The sequence below is a fragment of the Anopheles coustani genome, chromosome X (assembly GCF_943734705.1).
Source record: "Anopheles coustani chromosome X, idAnoCousDA_361_x.2, whole genome shotgun sequence".
NCBI classification, from domain to species: domain Eukaryota; kingdom Metazoa; phylum Arthropoda; class Insecta; order Diptera; family Culicidae; genus Anopheles; species Anopheles coustani.
Window position 1 is genome coordinate 647,431 of NC_071290.1, and position 14,813 is coordinate 662,243.

Consider the following 14,813-nt stretch of genomic DNA (forward strand, 5'->3'; position numbering starts at 1 on the left):
TATTTGAATTGTTTAACAAACAAAGAATCGATTAATAATCGTGGCAGTTGTTGTTAGTAATGTTTTATTGTCTCATGTTAACACACGGTTAGTTGTTACTTTATAGCTTATAGTTGCTTAAATTTATCGTTTTATAAATATTGACAAATATTCTGCTGATGTTTTACTTTGCGTACATGCTCACATTTTTCCACTTTTTCGCCACTTGCATGCGCAACATCTGCAGCTATAGTTGCTTTGTACGAAAATGGCACGTGAAGAAACTATCGTTTGATAAATATTCTGCTGGTGTTTTACTTTGCGTGCATGCTATCATCTTTCCACTTGCATGCGCAACATCTGCAGCTCTAGTTGCTTTGTACGAAAATGGCACGTGAAGAAACTATCGTTTGATAAATATTCTGCTGATATGTTACTTTGCCTGCGTGCTATCATTTTTCCACTTCACTTGCATGCGCAACATCTGCAGCTCCTCATTTGCCATAGCTAGATTTTCTCGTAATTCTTGATTCTCTGAGTAGGCTTTTCGACAGTCTTCTTGCACCCGTTGGATAGTGCTTTCGGCGTTGGCTTGTAACATCGCCCGTGCCTGTGCCATCGCCTGCAACTCCCCAGTTTTTGCCTCAAGGTCTCGTTTGACCTGTCGGACAATCCTCGCGGCACGTAACATCGCCCGTGCCATCACATGCAACTCTTCATTTTTTTCCTCAAGGTCTCGTTTGACCCGCAGCATAGTGAACTCTGCGTCGGCTTGTAGCCGTCTTATAGTGGTCATGGCGTTGAATTTGACCATCGCTCGCGCCTCTGCCATCTCCCGCAAATGCCTAGTTTTTGCCTCAAGGTCTCGTTTGAGCTTCCAATTGTTGTAATCTGCCTCCCACAGGAGTGTCATTTCAGTGCGGATCAACCGGAGGTACATCTGCTCCTTCCGCGTGTGGATGTTAGCTGCACGACTCTGTCCCTGGGTCGAGGTATCGGCAGCATTATTAGTTTCTTTCGCTTCAGCCAGCGCTTTCTTCACCTGCTGGCGGATTTGTATGACGTTCAGCTTATTCCATTTGGTCCGGTTCGCTATGTACTTTAACATCACTTCCGGATGCTTTACTACGTAATTATTGAAATATTTATATACTGCCCGGCGGCGGTCCGAGCGTGGGTCTTCATTTGCGTATTGCATGATGTCGGTCGTCTGCAGGTAAAAACAGAGCCATTAAACATAATATAATAAACATTGGTAACACTATAGCTACATTGATTGAATCCCGTACCTGGTAAGAAAATACTGCGCGGTGACTGCTTTACTCGGGGAGATACGGGGACTCTGGCGGATCACGATTGTTTTTGCGAAGTGGCCTTCGAAACTATTCACTGTCCACCCTCATATTAAATTCTAAAAAATAGTATGACTTATTAATAACACTGTACAACCAACAAACAGAGCCAAATAATTCAGCTCCTACCAATTGTCGCTTGTCGTAACACGAGGATGACGCATACTGATATTTGTTGCGTTAACCGCTTAGCGCAGACAATTGTGCAAATTATGAAACCACCATTGGTGTTCCATACCTCTCAAACACAGTAGCCTAATAAATACTATTTATTGTAGCATACACACTGAATTTCGTCGTATTTTCAACTCAATTGCACGAGGAATAAATGTATTTTGCCGATGTGCTGTGCTGCTTTCTTTGTTTACCGCAAGCTAACCGGCCGTCAATGACAACCGGTTTGAAATGATGTCGAAAATTGATGTTTACGGCTTATACTAGTGTTGTGCCTTATGAATCTTTAGGCGAGATTCATTCATATGAATCTTTCACCTAAGATTCATGAATCTTTTGGGATTCATGAATCTTCACATGTTGCTGATTCTTACGAAACCTTACAAAATCTTCATGAATCTTTCACGAATCTTGATGATTCTTTCGCGTAGCGTAGATTCAAAATCGACTAAAAAAAGCAGGGGAGCGGGGTCTCTCTACCCATTTTTGGTCTTTACTTTTCGTGTTCTTTTAACATTAATGAATCATTGATGGGATTCACAATTTTTTTTTTTAAGTTTCGTAAATCTATAAAACGATGCAAAGAATCATTCAGATTCATGAATCGGAATCGGAATTACACAACTCTAGTTTATATGCGGTTTCGAACAGCTATTTAAATAATTTTCTGTTTCGTAGAATAGTGATATCAGAAAAAATATTTTCTCTACTAACTATTTGCATTGTAAAATTGCTAATAACATACCATATGAACAGATTAAAAAAAGAAGGTTATTTTACGGGGAGAACCTGTTATTTTAAAATAAACACTTTCGAACAACGAAAGCTTGGCTAAGCGAGCATATTTGAATTGACCGTTGGCGAAAATCATGCGTGTTGTTTGGAAATTGTTCTTTTACATGAATTATACATATCAAACGCAACACGAAGCGTATTGTTATCAAATTTAAAGCTTGATGGAACATAAATAAAATTAATTATTTTAATGCAACATGTTTTATTTGAACAAAACAATTAGAAATCAATTAAACACAGCAATTCAGCACCAAGTGTAGAGTTCATACAAGAATGTAGACACGGGGAATAAGTTAATTGCTTTCACACTGCTTATTTGTTTTTTTTGTTTTGCATTGCCTTAACTTATATGCTAATTTCACTTATCATTTTTTTTTTGTGTTGCTAACAAAATGTGATATACAGTAAGCTTTTCGTACAAGGACTTCACAGTATAACCAACCGCACGCATCGTTAATATCATGGACCAGCGAAAAAAACATTCTGTTTATTCGGAAACAAAAGGCATCGAACTGCGATTGCACACCGGGAGTTGGGAAAAAACTGACTAACTAACACTGGATCCATCGTAGAATACGGCAGCACCGTAAAAATAGAAATGAAAAAATAACACTGATCCATATCAAACGCAGCCTTTTCAAGTCATTACCAAATACCAAATCATTCTGTACCTTTTTTTGCCGATCGCGGTAGAGGGATAAAGGAATGTGCGGACGCCGTCCAAGTACTTTTCGTGGATTCCAGACGCAAAGGCAGCGTGGGAAGGAAATAATAATAATAATAAAAAATAGATAATGTTGTTTGTTTCGCGCGTCTGGTGGACAATTCAATTTCGGGAGCTTCATCTCGCACTCTGAAAGCTCCATTGATTTGCTATATGTACGACCTGTATTGTATAGATATTATTCTATATTTCGTGAGCTTCATAATCGAACGCAGCTCATCACTTTGCATGAGTCTCGATTTCGAACACTGCCAACGTCAGATATTCCCCGAGGAGGGTAACAACCGTGGAGTTGTATCCCATGGTCGCTCGAAAGAATGTTTTTCGAGAGCGAGCAGCCAGGAGGTTCCTAAATACGTACGTTGTCCGTCCCATCACTTTGGCATCAGTTCATCGGTTCCAGTGTCTAAATAATGCGCTCGCTTCGGTCGGTCTCGATTGGCCATTGAGTAATGCCTGATCGACTCTTTCTCGATCCGACGAGATCCATAACATTGCCGATTGTAACGCACTGACAACAGCTGGTTAATATTTAAGTTCAGTATCATGCCTGTCTGAAAGGCTCACTAGGTTTTAGTTTTCCCTCTGCCTTCTCTTGCACAACGAATCGGGAATCTCGCCTACACCACCGGCCAAGTGGGGGACAATAGTATTTACAGTTACACTAAAGCTACAGCCTACTCCGCGGACAGAGAACCACTCACTAAACGAGGCCGACGACCTACCCACGCATTACGGCCCGTCTATTAACACGTTAAGCGCTACGTCGGCCCCATGGGGCCGACAGTGTTCTTCCCCGTAAGCCGGCGTCGGTCTGCTCGGACCGACAGAGCCCGTTAGGTAGGCTTAGCAGTGCAATTGGGCATAGCGCTTAACGTGTTAACGGCAATGTTTGGGAAGTAAAACAAAGTCCCACCCTGGCGTTGGGTAAATACATTGCCGTCGGTCGCCTATGGCCATTAGAGAAAGCCCCGTCCGGTTCGAATTCTTAGACTACTCCAGCTGTGGAGTGAACAGGTTTGAGAACGGATTTAACGGCACGATGACGACCTGGATTTTGATCGTGTCCTGCCGCTCGCCGACCAGGTACCGGGACGGGCTGTGCATCACCTGCTGCAACTCCTCGAACGGGATCAGGTTGTCGATGTTGACTACACGTTGATCGTTGGAGAAGTACGCCATACGGACGTGGCACGTGTGCACGTACTCCTGGTCGTTCATCATGCCGGCAATCAGAACGCCAATCTACAAGACGAGAGGAACACATTAGCATCATGTTGTTGGAGAAATGCTTACCGCCCAGTTTTACCATGTATCGACGCTCGCATATCAACGATGCCTGGCACGTCACTCGCAATCGGACCGTACGGATAATACTCTCCGGGATATCGCGGCTCGATGAGGCACTATAGACGCCAATCAGCTGCGCAGGTTTGTAGCGTACACCGAGCGGGAAAAACTCTACATCCCATCCATCACATTCCTCTGCAAGAAGAAAAGGAACCCAAAACGATTGACATAAACCATAAATCGTTTTCGTTCTCGTTTTGAAAAGAATTACCATCCTTCGAATCGCTGTCGATGAAGTTTCTTGGAGAGAAAAACATCGATGGAAAGCTAGAGTACTTTTCCATGTTGTCGAAAAAGTTGACTGCAATGCCGAGGCTCCACAGGTCGCACGTGTACAGCCGTGGCGTGAACTGCTGCTCGCCGTACTCGGTTTGCCGGGCCGCCGCAATCACCTCGGTGCGCTCCGAGTGGAAGTTCATGCCGTCGGCGACGCGCGCCACGACGAACTCCTTCAGTTCGCGCAGTGACGGGCTGACCAGCACATTCGCCATCTCGATCAGCCGCATCATCGGAAAGCGGATGTACACCAGCACGTTGCTGGTGATGCTGTTCAGTGCGTTCTCGCGCTCCCTCTCGCGCATTTCGGTGCGGCTCTCGATCTTGCGCTTCTGGTACCAGAACCAGCGTTCGACCAGCTCGTACAGCCGGTACTCGCTGCGGATTGCCAGATCGTTCTGCTGCAACAGCCAGTGCATGATACCCGGGCTCAGATCGAGCCAGCCGTTATGCGCCACGACAAGCTCCAGGTTCCACTTGAGATAGTTTTCCAGGAGCGTAATCAGATCCCTTCGCTCCGGGCAGATCAGCAGCGAGTGGTCAAGCCACTCGACGAAGCACCCGTTGGCTGCCGCTTTGTTCAGGTGCTCCTTCATGTAGTCGACGCACAGCTGTACGAGGTCGCGGATGTTATACTTGTCCGCTAACTTCAGGATGTACACGACTGTGTCGACCGAGATCGTCATCTGGCCAACGTACATGTAGCGAAGGAACTGCGGGAACACACCATGGCACTTTTCCTCCTCCTGCAGCGTCACGACCGCGTCGCCAAACTCGCGCCACGTAGCGTTCATCAGCATCACATGGAAGACGTCGCTGCTCGCGCACAGGATGATCCTGTGCGCCGGATAACGATTTTTTCCGACCACCAGTGTCACGTCCGACATCAACCGTTCCGCGTACAGGTTCGCTATCTTCTGCAGTACACTGTCCTTATTATAAACCTACAAATAAAACGGTGTTCAAGTCCACAATATTATGGTTGTTTGGTTGCTGCGTCCTGGGTAAGCCTCTCTATCAACTCCGAAGTACTTGAAAGTTCAGGCTTCACATGTTTCATTAGGGTATAATTAAAATCAATGGTGTTTGCTAACATGTTAGTAAGTAAAGCACAAATGACGCAGTTCTCAGTACAAACAAGTGTTCCATGATCCATTTGTTTTTGTTTTTGGCACCGTGTCGTAACAGAAGTTTACGCCCTAATTTCTCCATGGATATTACTCTCCTCTTTTAAGCGACTGGTTAGACCGCATTTCACACACAGTACAACAGTAGTACATACCATTTTTCTGCCCACATCTTTGCTTTCCTCAACGTCAACCATTTCACAGTCCTGCTGTTGCTTATCCTCCGTCGCAGCGTCCATGGTGTTGTGATCCGGATTGGACTACGAATTGATCGGATACTTAGATGGATTTCACCAGGTAAACCATGGCTGTGATCGTACACGACGTCGCAAAAGTTACACCGGATCCGTGCTCCAGAATCGGGTCCAGTTGACAAAGTACTGCAAACACAGGTCGAGATTGCGTCGTTGTGGGTGTTATTAGAAGACTGAGCAGTACTATCGCAACAACCACCCCAGGAAACCTACAATCGCTTACGATTTGTTGTTTTGCTCCTTAGATCCTTTCAATGTCGATGCAATGTATTGCGAAACGCAGGCTGCGTCGTGCAATTTGCGAAACTATTTATCACTCGCGGTCTATTGCTTATGATTACTTTACGGATGTTTAGAAACCACTGCGATTTACCTCAAGGAGTAAGCGGAAGGTATGGCTGACATGTTGCACATTCTTTTTGACAATCATGGGTTTTGAGCTTTGTTTACTATCCCGAACTCGCACAAACGCAGTTATTTAGAAAAGAGCTATCTTAAAATAGCGAAAATGATAGCCAGTCGACCATTAAAGATGTTACTTTCACGTAAAAACAACGAAAACCCGTCACAGAAAAATTACAACACTGCTTATCATTGACAAGCACTTTGACAACTAACCAAGGTGAGTAAGTTCCTCAGTGTGAACAGCATTATACCAGTGTGAGGTACAGCACAAACCTTTACTTTAACTTTTCTACTTTCAATATTTGAAATAGAAATAAATTGAAATAAAATTTACTTAGATTTAGTGTTAGAATCTCTGCATGCATTGCTGTGTAGCTAGATAAACACCTGCAACGACAAGGTTATCATATACTGTAATAGCTACCTTGCTACGGAACGTTCATCTCGACGTGAAGCTGTCAAACCGCAAGCAAAACAAAATGAAGGCAGTACTTGTAAATTTATCATCTTTTTCGCTAAACAAACGGGCAGTGCATTGTTATATATGGATTTTCAGCCCTTTAGCCTGTACTTAGCGAACCAGTGGCGAAAATGGCCGATTACGTGCAACTGGATGACGGCCACTATTTTGTAGATATTGTGCGTGTTCCCGGTGAACAGGTTCATTTGAAGTGCATCATGTTCGACATGAAATCCTTATGGATTGAACAACTGTCCATCGAAGCGGTGGTAGCGCGTGAAAATGTAATATGCCTGCGATCGAAGTGTTGTACCGTCGCTTGCAAGTCACCGCTTGTAATACCTCCTTTCCCCATTGTTGTATTCCACAGAAGCGAGACCCTGTTTGTTGCTACACCGAAGCCCTGATTGATACCCTTCTGGCGAAAAAACCAGCTAGCTACACGTTGCATTCAAGCGCTACTGGGGATGAAGATGCATGCGAAGATCATCGGACTCTCGCCGTCAAGTACTATGTTTACGAAACGCCGGTCACATTGGAGTTCAGGCTAAAACCGGGATCCGTCGATGAGATGTCGGAGTGCGTTATTCTACCCCTGTGGCGTGCGGTCCTGCTGCTGGATGCGAAAAATCGATCCTTAACCGAGCAGTTGGTTCAAAAAGATGTTGAAATCGCGCAGTACCGTGCCGAGGGAGCAGAATTGAAACGGAGTAAGTGTTATTATCCGATCTTTGCTGTATCGTCTCAAAGTTGGATTGATTCTAACTTGCACTCTTGCAGCCACCGTTCAGACAACAAAGTTCGAAGCGCAGCAATTTAATGAAAAGTTTCCACTCAGTGCGCCTACTGGAAAAGGGCTCAATATATCTCGCATTCTGGATGGACGGGAGCAGCGACAAAAACTCATTAACGCGGTGCAACTGGTTGTCGAGTCAACCGGGCAGCTGGAAAGCCCTTCCACAAGTGGTAGAGGGATCAAACGATCTCCATCCACTAGGTGGGCCACCTCCAAACGGCCGGTCAAAAAATGGAAACATCAACGAGTGGATATCCTTTGCACCAAGATCAAGTATATGCAATGTCTTCTTCTAGTTTCATCGACATATTCACTGATTTGATATATATTATTAGATTCCCCAATCTGCCGGACAATCCGCTGAACAAATCGATGGCGATGGCTAAACGATTTAAAATGCAGGAAAGTGACGATGAAGCTAAGAACATTCGAACTATGTCAAGCGATGATGAAGTGACTACAAAAGAAACTCATGAATAGGTTCTGGTTTGGTCTATACCATTGTTGACACTACGTATCGAAGTATAGCATAATATTTTACTCTACAACCATTTCCAGTCCTTTTGCGGTAACTAAAGCGGTAGGTCAAAGTCTATAAAACGATAGTCAGTGTTAAATTGTTTAATCATGCGTAAAATTTGGCTACTATTGGCATACACAGAGTTTCTATTTTCAATCAACGGGATATGGTGACCACACAACATCGTTATATTCTTCAGTATAATAGTTATATTATTTCAAGCACATGTCCCATCTATAGTGTAGTCAGTTACGATCGGGTTTTGAGATTTATTAAATTTGCGTTTAATGTACGCATCTTGTGTTTGTATATATTTGAACAACCTGTATTTATGTATAATAAATTTAGTATAAACCTAATATTACATCAACCCGAAGTTTAATGTCTTTTATTTCCAATGAGGTATCACATTTAGCATAACGTTTTGTCCTATAAGCGGTAAGTACAAGCAGGCAAACTCGAATGTCTGTTCGAAACCCCATAATAACATTTGAAATTTGTTAAAACGTTTATAATAAACCCCATAATAACTGAAATTTATTTTAGCACTATTAAAAGCTATAAAACTCTTGTGATAGCCCAAAGACAGTGCCGCAACGGTTTTTGGAGCTTTTAGAAAGTAAATATAGCTTTATAAAAATTGCTTCTATAAAGGATTGAGACCAGCTAAATCAAGTATTTTGCAGTGTGCAATGCATTTCTTAGTAGGTATGAAATTCAAAGAGTTTCTATTAATATTTAACTTTACGAAGCTAGTTGAAACTTGAGCTAGTTAATAAAAACGAGTCATTTGCTCTGAATATCAATATGAAGTCAAACTTAGTTACACACTAAGTTAAAACATACACATCATATTACATGATTTCATCCCCCATACATTAGGTTGAGAGGTCCCTACCATACATTTCATTTGTTCATATTGTGGGAAAAGTCTACCGAGCCCTCGGGTAAATCGGGTAAAAATCAGATGCCGCAATATCTTCCCATATTCCAATCTGTTATCTCGAGCAATTACGGCGCGATATCTCACCTGAACACTGATTACACAGGGATGTTTCAGCATTAGGAAACAAACATTAAACACCATCTTTTGTTATTTTTGTCTGAGAATGCACCACCGCCACGTAGCGCGTAGTAGAATAGAAGGTCTTTTGTTCATTTTATTCATCCTGTACAACAAATATAGAAAACGAAAAGTACAAAACCCGCGGCACGTATGCAGCGGTGTGCGCCCGCTGCAGCTATTTCTGCTGCTGCTACGCTACGCTGCCCGTCCGGTTATGACGTTGGTATCGGACACTCGGAGGAGTAATAACAGGACGAGGGGAAAGGATTAAATGCAATCGAGTCGCATGATGGCCATTCTTTTACAGCTCGTCGTGCGGTCCGTCGTCCTGTGCCGCGAGATGCTGGACAACGAACTCGTGCAGATCGTCGAGCGAGCGGGGCCCGTAGTACTCGGTCACTTTTTCACCGGCTCGGTAGAGGAAGACGGTGGGGTACCCGTTGACCTCCTGGTCGCCACACAACTCCTTGTTGCCGTCGACCGTGCAGTCCACCTTGGCGATGGTGACGTCGGTGCGGGCCGCCATCTTCTCCGCAAGCTGCTCCCAGGTAGGCGCGAGGCGCATGCAGTGGCCACACCAGGGCGCGTAGAACTTCACCACTGTCACGCCCTTAGCGATCGCGTGCGCGAAGTCGCCCTCACTCAGCTGCACCACTACCGACTTGTTGTCCTCCTTGTCGGCGCCCTCGAGCTTCGCACCTTCCTCGCCGCCCTCGGCCATACTGGCCAGCCCACCCGCCATCTTCGCGACGTACGCCTTCAGGTCGTCGTGCGAGCGCGGCCCGGTGTACTTTTCGATCTTCTTGCCGTCCTCGATCCAAAGCAGAGTCGGGTAGCCCTTCACCTCGAAGTCGGTGCAGATTGGCCGGTACTGCGTGCAGTCGATCTTCGACACCTGGATGTCGCGCTCGTGCTCGAGGCTGCGTGCCAGCTCCTCCCACGTCGGTGCCAGCTTGGTACAGTGGCCACACCAGGGTGCGTAGAACTTGACGAAGTGCTTACCACTCGAGATGTGCTTCGCGAACGTGTCCTCAGTCAGCTCGAGCAATGGGGAGGCGGGCGGCGTCGGTGGTGTCGGTACGTCATCGTCGCTACCTTCCTCCTTCTCACTGTCGCCGCCGGTAGAGCCGGACGCGGTTCCAAGCTGCTCGTTGAGGAACGCGTTGAACAGCTCCAGATTACGGCCCCCGCGATACTTCGTGCCCTGCCTCGTGTCGCTCTTGCGGAAGAGCATCAGCGTCGGATATCCGGTCACGTCATGCTGCGTGCATAGGTCGCCATCGGTGGTGCAGTCGACGCGACCAACCTTCACCAAGCCAGTCGCCTCGTTGTTGCGTCCCTCGGCCAGCTGAGCCCAGGTCGGGGCAAGCTTCTTGCAGTAATCACACCTGAAATGTGGCCGAAACAGAGGTCAATACGCGTCAGAATACAAATCTCGAAGCACCGCGTGACACACACGGATCTCAGATTGCCATTCGCAGGACAGAACAATCAAATCACGGCGAAGGTACATAATCCAGCCTCAACGAAAGAAGCACAAACGTTCGCTCAATTGTCGCGATAAGAAGCAAGTTGGGCTGCCCAATGGCAACAAAAAAGAAGGAACAGAAAACGATGAAGACAGGAGGGTTAAAAATAAAATCGAGCAATCGAGCCCCCACCAACAGGAAGTATTAACGCCGGGAAACTCGCCCTGCTTACCAGGGCGCGTAGAACATCACAAAGAAGTTGTCCGCCGCCAACGCCGACTCGAAGTTGTCCTCCCTCAAGAGCACGCTCGAAGTGTCGGAATGGCCGCTTGCTAGCGCGACCAGAAGCGCCAGCGACAGAGTCACCATCGTTGCTTTGCTAGGGGACATTTTGTCCGGTGCCTAGTTGTTCCGGTTTTGCACGTATAACAAATGGAAAGAATGAAACCCTTGCGACTACTATACGCCCTTTCGTGTGCTCTTCCGGTTATCGGTCAGCCAGATAAAAAGGCCACTTGAGGATGGCACTAGTCACGCACAAATCGACACACAAGAGCTCTAATGAATTTCTGTAGAGCCGGCAGTGGGATGAAAACGCCACCAGTGGTGTAGCATAGTGGAGGGTAACTGAGGGAATTGAAATGAAACAGCTCCGGAGGAGGAGCGGATAGCGATAGCGTTCCTGATGGTCCTGAGGACCACACGCGACATTGAAATCGCCTCTGAATCAATTCAACAATTGATTATCTAATTATTACTTTGACAAATGATATGAAAAATAGGCAAGCTAGATGAGAACGCATGATATGACGGATTGGGATTCGGATTCGAAGAACCGGTTCTCAGAATGGATCCTGTTTCCCCATCACTCGTCCTACGGACGCAAACCAAATCACAAAGTCAGTGTGCTACGTTGTTAACGTATAACGGTTCTCCCGATACCGGGTTGCCAGCCTCTACGATATACGGTCAAGATGTAGAAGCTACCGTACCGTCAGTAACGCTTACCCTGATTAGATGCATCTTGTTCCACGTTCTCTAGCGCGATCCTGTTACCTCCTGATCGGTTCTTCGCTCCTGGTAGATTAGCGAAACTTTCGATCGAGTTTCAAACGACGTTTGGAGCAGAAAATTTCAATTCTCATGACGGTCCCGAGATGCGTTCTTGTTACCTCCTGATCGGTCCTTCGCTCCTGGTAGATTAGCGATATTTTGGATCGAGTTTGGAGCAGACAATTTCAAATTCTTATGAATAGAAGGCGAAGGTCCCGAGATGCGATCTTGTTACCTCCTGATCGGTCCTTCGCTCCTGGCAGATTAGCGAAATTTTGGATCGATTTAGTCAAGGAGCAGGAAGGAGTTGCAATGTTTCTTTTGACCCATTTTTCCTTCTCTTCTTTGTACAGTTATCAGCGTCTTTTCTTTATAATCTGAGTTATCCCTTACTTACCGTTTTGTTAAATTGCTATTCCATAAACATTTATCAACTCGCACTGTGAGACACAGTTTGCAAGTTATTTTTGAAATATTTATTTTTTTACTTCAATTTTTTAGTAATTATTACATATAGAAGATTTTTCATATCTTAAATAATTTATTATAATTATTTATCTGTATTGGGCATTCCATTCTTTTTCCTTTTCATTATTGAATAATTCTTCTTTAATATTCATTACTTCAAATTTATTAAATGTATTTATTTTTATTTCCATGTTGTGTTTCCCTCCCCTTCTAATGCTTTCGTAATCATTCATACACGGGCCTTTGATGCAAGTTTTGCTCGCGCGTTTGACGTGGGTTTTTACTTGTTGTAATTACCTTTTTTTAACATTTACTTTCTAGTGCAAGGAGGGCCGCCATTTAGGGAAAGAGAGGGGATCACCGACCCCCGAGTGCCCATCCCATTTTTATAACCCCTTTCTATAGCGGCTGCGGGCATATAGTATAGAGCTACACTAATTTTGTTTTGTATTTATCGTAGTTATTCTTGTTATAATTATTATTATTATAGTTTAGCCTTTTTATTCGTTTTCTGAACAGTGTTAAATCGTCTACGTGTATGCCTTCGAAACATCTGGTAGTTATGCTCGCCAGAAAACAAACAAAAAAACACGCAGCTACAGACAGCTTAACACCAACCCCAGGTTCGACAGCATATGCTAGTGTCCATCTCCCAAAACACACTCAACAAAACTTACGCCCTTTTCGCTCCGTTCTAGTCACTTTTTGTCTTGGCAGGATTAGCCTGCCCAGCCCGGTATCCTTATCATATCATTTTTTCTTTTCACATATACTACTTCACCCACTCCAGCCTGCGGTTTTGATTTGCCGGGTTTTCTCCTCCGGATTTGCCCATGTCTGTTTGTCGTTCCGGTGCCTACGGTTTGCGATTTCGTCCCAACTCGTTTTAGATCCGGTTCTCCGTTTTCTCTCTCTCTCTCTTTCTTGACCTCTTTCTATATTTCCTTATTTCCATCGGATCGCTGTGCAGGGCTGTGGACTGTACAGTATTTCATTTTTCTTCTTCGCTATGCTTTGATTGGCGATCGACTTTCCACCGCCTCACGAGAAACTGTGGTGTTTTGTTTATTTAATTCTGTTTGTTTGTTTCGTCAACTTTCCACCAATTCGTCCGCGCCTGTCTCGGGGTCGCTATGTATTTTCCAACTATTTATAACCACTAGATTTTGATACTTTATTCACTAGATAAATGAGCGTGTTGGGCCTTTGGCGAGGAAAGCAGGGTGGGGTTGCGGGGGTGAGTGCGAGCTTTTTATGACATACTGTTTTAATAGAAGGAAAGGGGTTGATTTACGTTTCCTTACACCGTTTGTCATGTCGCATATGTCCGTCTTCATGTATACTTTTTTATGATACACTTTACCCTTCCTTACACTATTTCCGTCACTCCTCCTCCTCCTTCCCGGTAATCTTCTTACTCTTTTTACGCTGTGCCGTCTAAGGATGGTAGCTAACGGTAACAGATCGCACGGGCTTTTGGCTTATATAAGGCGAAAGACCCTAGAGTACATCCTACACACGCAAACCGCAAGGGATTTGGATAAATTTGGTATTTTCCCGCAATCTATCTCAAACTACCATACATAATGTCGTAGTACAAATATGTGTGTATGTGTATGTGTGAGTGTGTGGCAGTGTGTGTTTTTGAGTGAATTAGTCATTGCTAGAGCTCTGCCACGTTTAGATTTCCTAAGGTAATTTGTTTCGCAACACTCTTTTTCTCACACCCAAACACACACCGCATTGAGAGGCTTCAGCAGAAGGGGTAAGATCACTGTAGATCCTCTTTCCTGGCAATTTATCGAATAAACAAACAAACGGTTCTGTAAAGTAAGTTACTTTCTTATCTGATCAAACATGAGAAGAAACATAAACGTGTATGAAAATCATACTACGTTGCTCACGACGATGCCACGGCGTATCCAACACGCTCGTTCGATTGATAATAGATAATATCCTACTCCTGCGGGAATCGTCGTTCCGGCACCCGGTCCTCCTTTTGCTGACTGTGTAAGACTGTCGGTTATGCCTTAAAGCAGCTTCCTACGCGAAGTTTTATCTTCAACTTCTCTTTGACCCTAATATATATGTACGATAACAAGTTCCCATATGCTTCGGGAAAACAGGACACCGGGCTTCCCCCCGTCCCTGCCTTCTGTTTTCTATGATTTTTTGCTACACACATTTACACAAACACACACACACGCACACACACATACACACAGACGCAATTTATAATCGTGCAAATACTTTGCAGAAGTCTGTAGAGCTTATTTTACTGTGTGTCGAACATCTACCATTGCGACAGTCATCGCCGCGAAACGGAAATACAAAAAAGAAACCGTAAGTTAAGAAATGTGAAAGTAAACTCACGCGAAGGAATGGGATGTCACATAAAAATGTATGTAAAATGTAGAATGCGCCTCGTTCTAAACGCATCGCGACGATAACTGTCGGCGGTGTGTGTGTGTTTGTGTGTGGAAGTTAGATTGGACCAATCCTCGCCAGTCACACCAGTTATGAGCAAGAAAAGAGTCATTTTATG

The 14,813-nt window shown here is 44.6% G+C and overlaps 3 protein-coding genes across 3 annotated transcripts; 1 reads left to right on the forward strand and 2 right to left on the reverse strand.

Annotated features, from left to right (window-relative positions):
* Nucleotides 1-2,543: 2,543 nt before the first annotated feature.
* On the reverse strand, nucleotides 2,544-6,567 carry LOC131269424 (BTB/POZ domain-containing protein 17). The gene is made up of 5 exons (XM_058271778.1): nucleotides 6,245-6,567; nucleotides 5,933-6,157; nucleotides 4,586-5,594; nucleotides 4,334-4,509; nucleotides 2,544-4,269 (listed from the first exon to the last, which is right to left on the reverse strand). Exons 2-5 carry the CDS (start codon nucleotides 6,014-6,016, stop codon nucleotides 4,018-4,020), a joined length of 1,521 nt encoding a protein of 506 aa, XP_058127761.1. The 5' UTR covers nucleotides 6,017-6,157; nucleotides 6,245-6,567; the 3' UTR covers nucleotides 2,544-4,017.
* Nucleotides 6,568-6,916: 349 nt separating this feature from the next.
* On the forward strand, nucleotides 6,917-8,581 carry LOC131269432 (uncharacterized). Its single transcript, XM_058271787.1, has 4 exons — nucleotides 6,917-7,180; nucleotides 7,267-7,606; nucleotides 7,677-7,965; nucleotides 8,028-8,581. The coding sequence occupies exons 1-4, from the start codon at nucleotides 7,028-7,030 to the stop codon at nucleotides 8,170-8,172; spliced, it is 927 nt and encodes a 308-aa protein (XP_058127770.1). The 5' UTR covers nucleotides 6,917-7,027; the 3' UTR covers nucleotides 8,173-8,581.
* Nucleotides 8,582-9,283: 702 nt separating this feature from the next.
* LOC131269428 (thioredoxin domain-containing protein 5 homolog) lies at nucleotides 9,284-11,347 on the reverse strand. The gene is made up of 2 exons (XM_058271782.1): nucleotides 10,980-11,347; nucleotides 9,284-10,666 (listed from the first exon to the last, which is right to left on the reverse strand). The coding sequence occupies exons 1-2, from the start codon at nucleotides 11,135-11,137 to the stop codon at nucleotides 9,580-9,582; spliced, it is 1,245 nt and encodes a 414-aa protein (XP_058127765.1). The 5' UTR covers nucleotides 11,138-11,347; the 3' UTR covers nucleotides 9,284-9,579.
* Nucleotides 11,348-14,813: the final 3,466 nt, after the last annotated feature.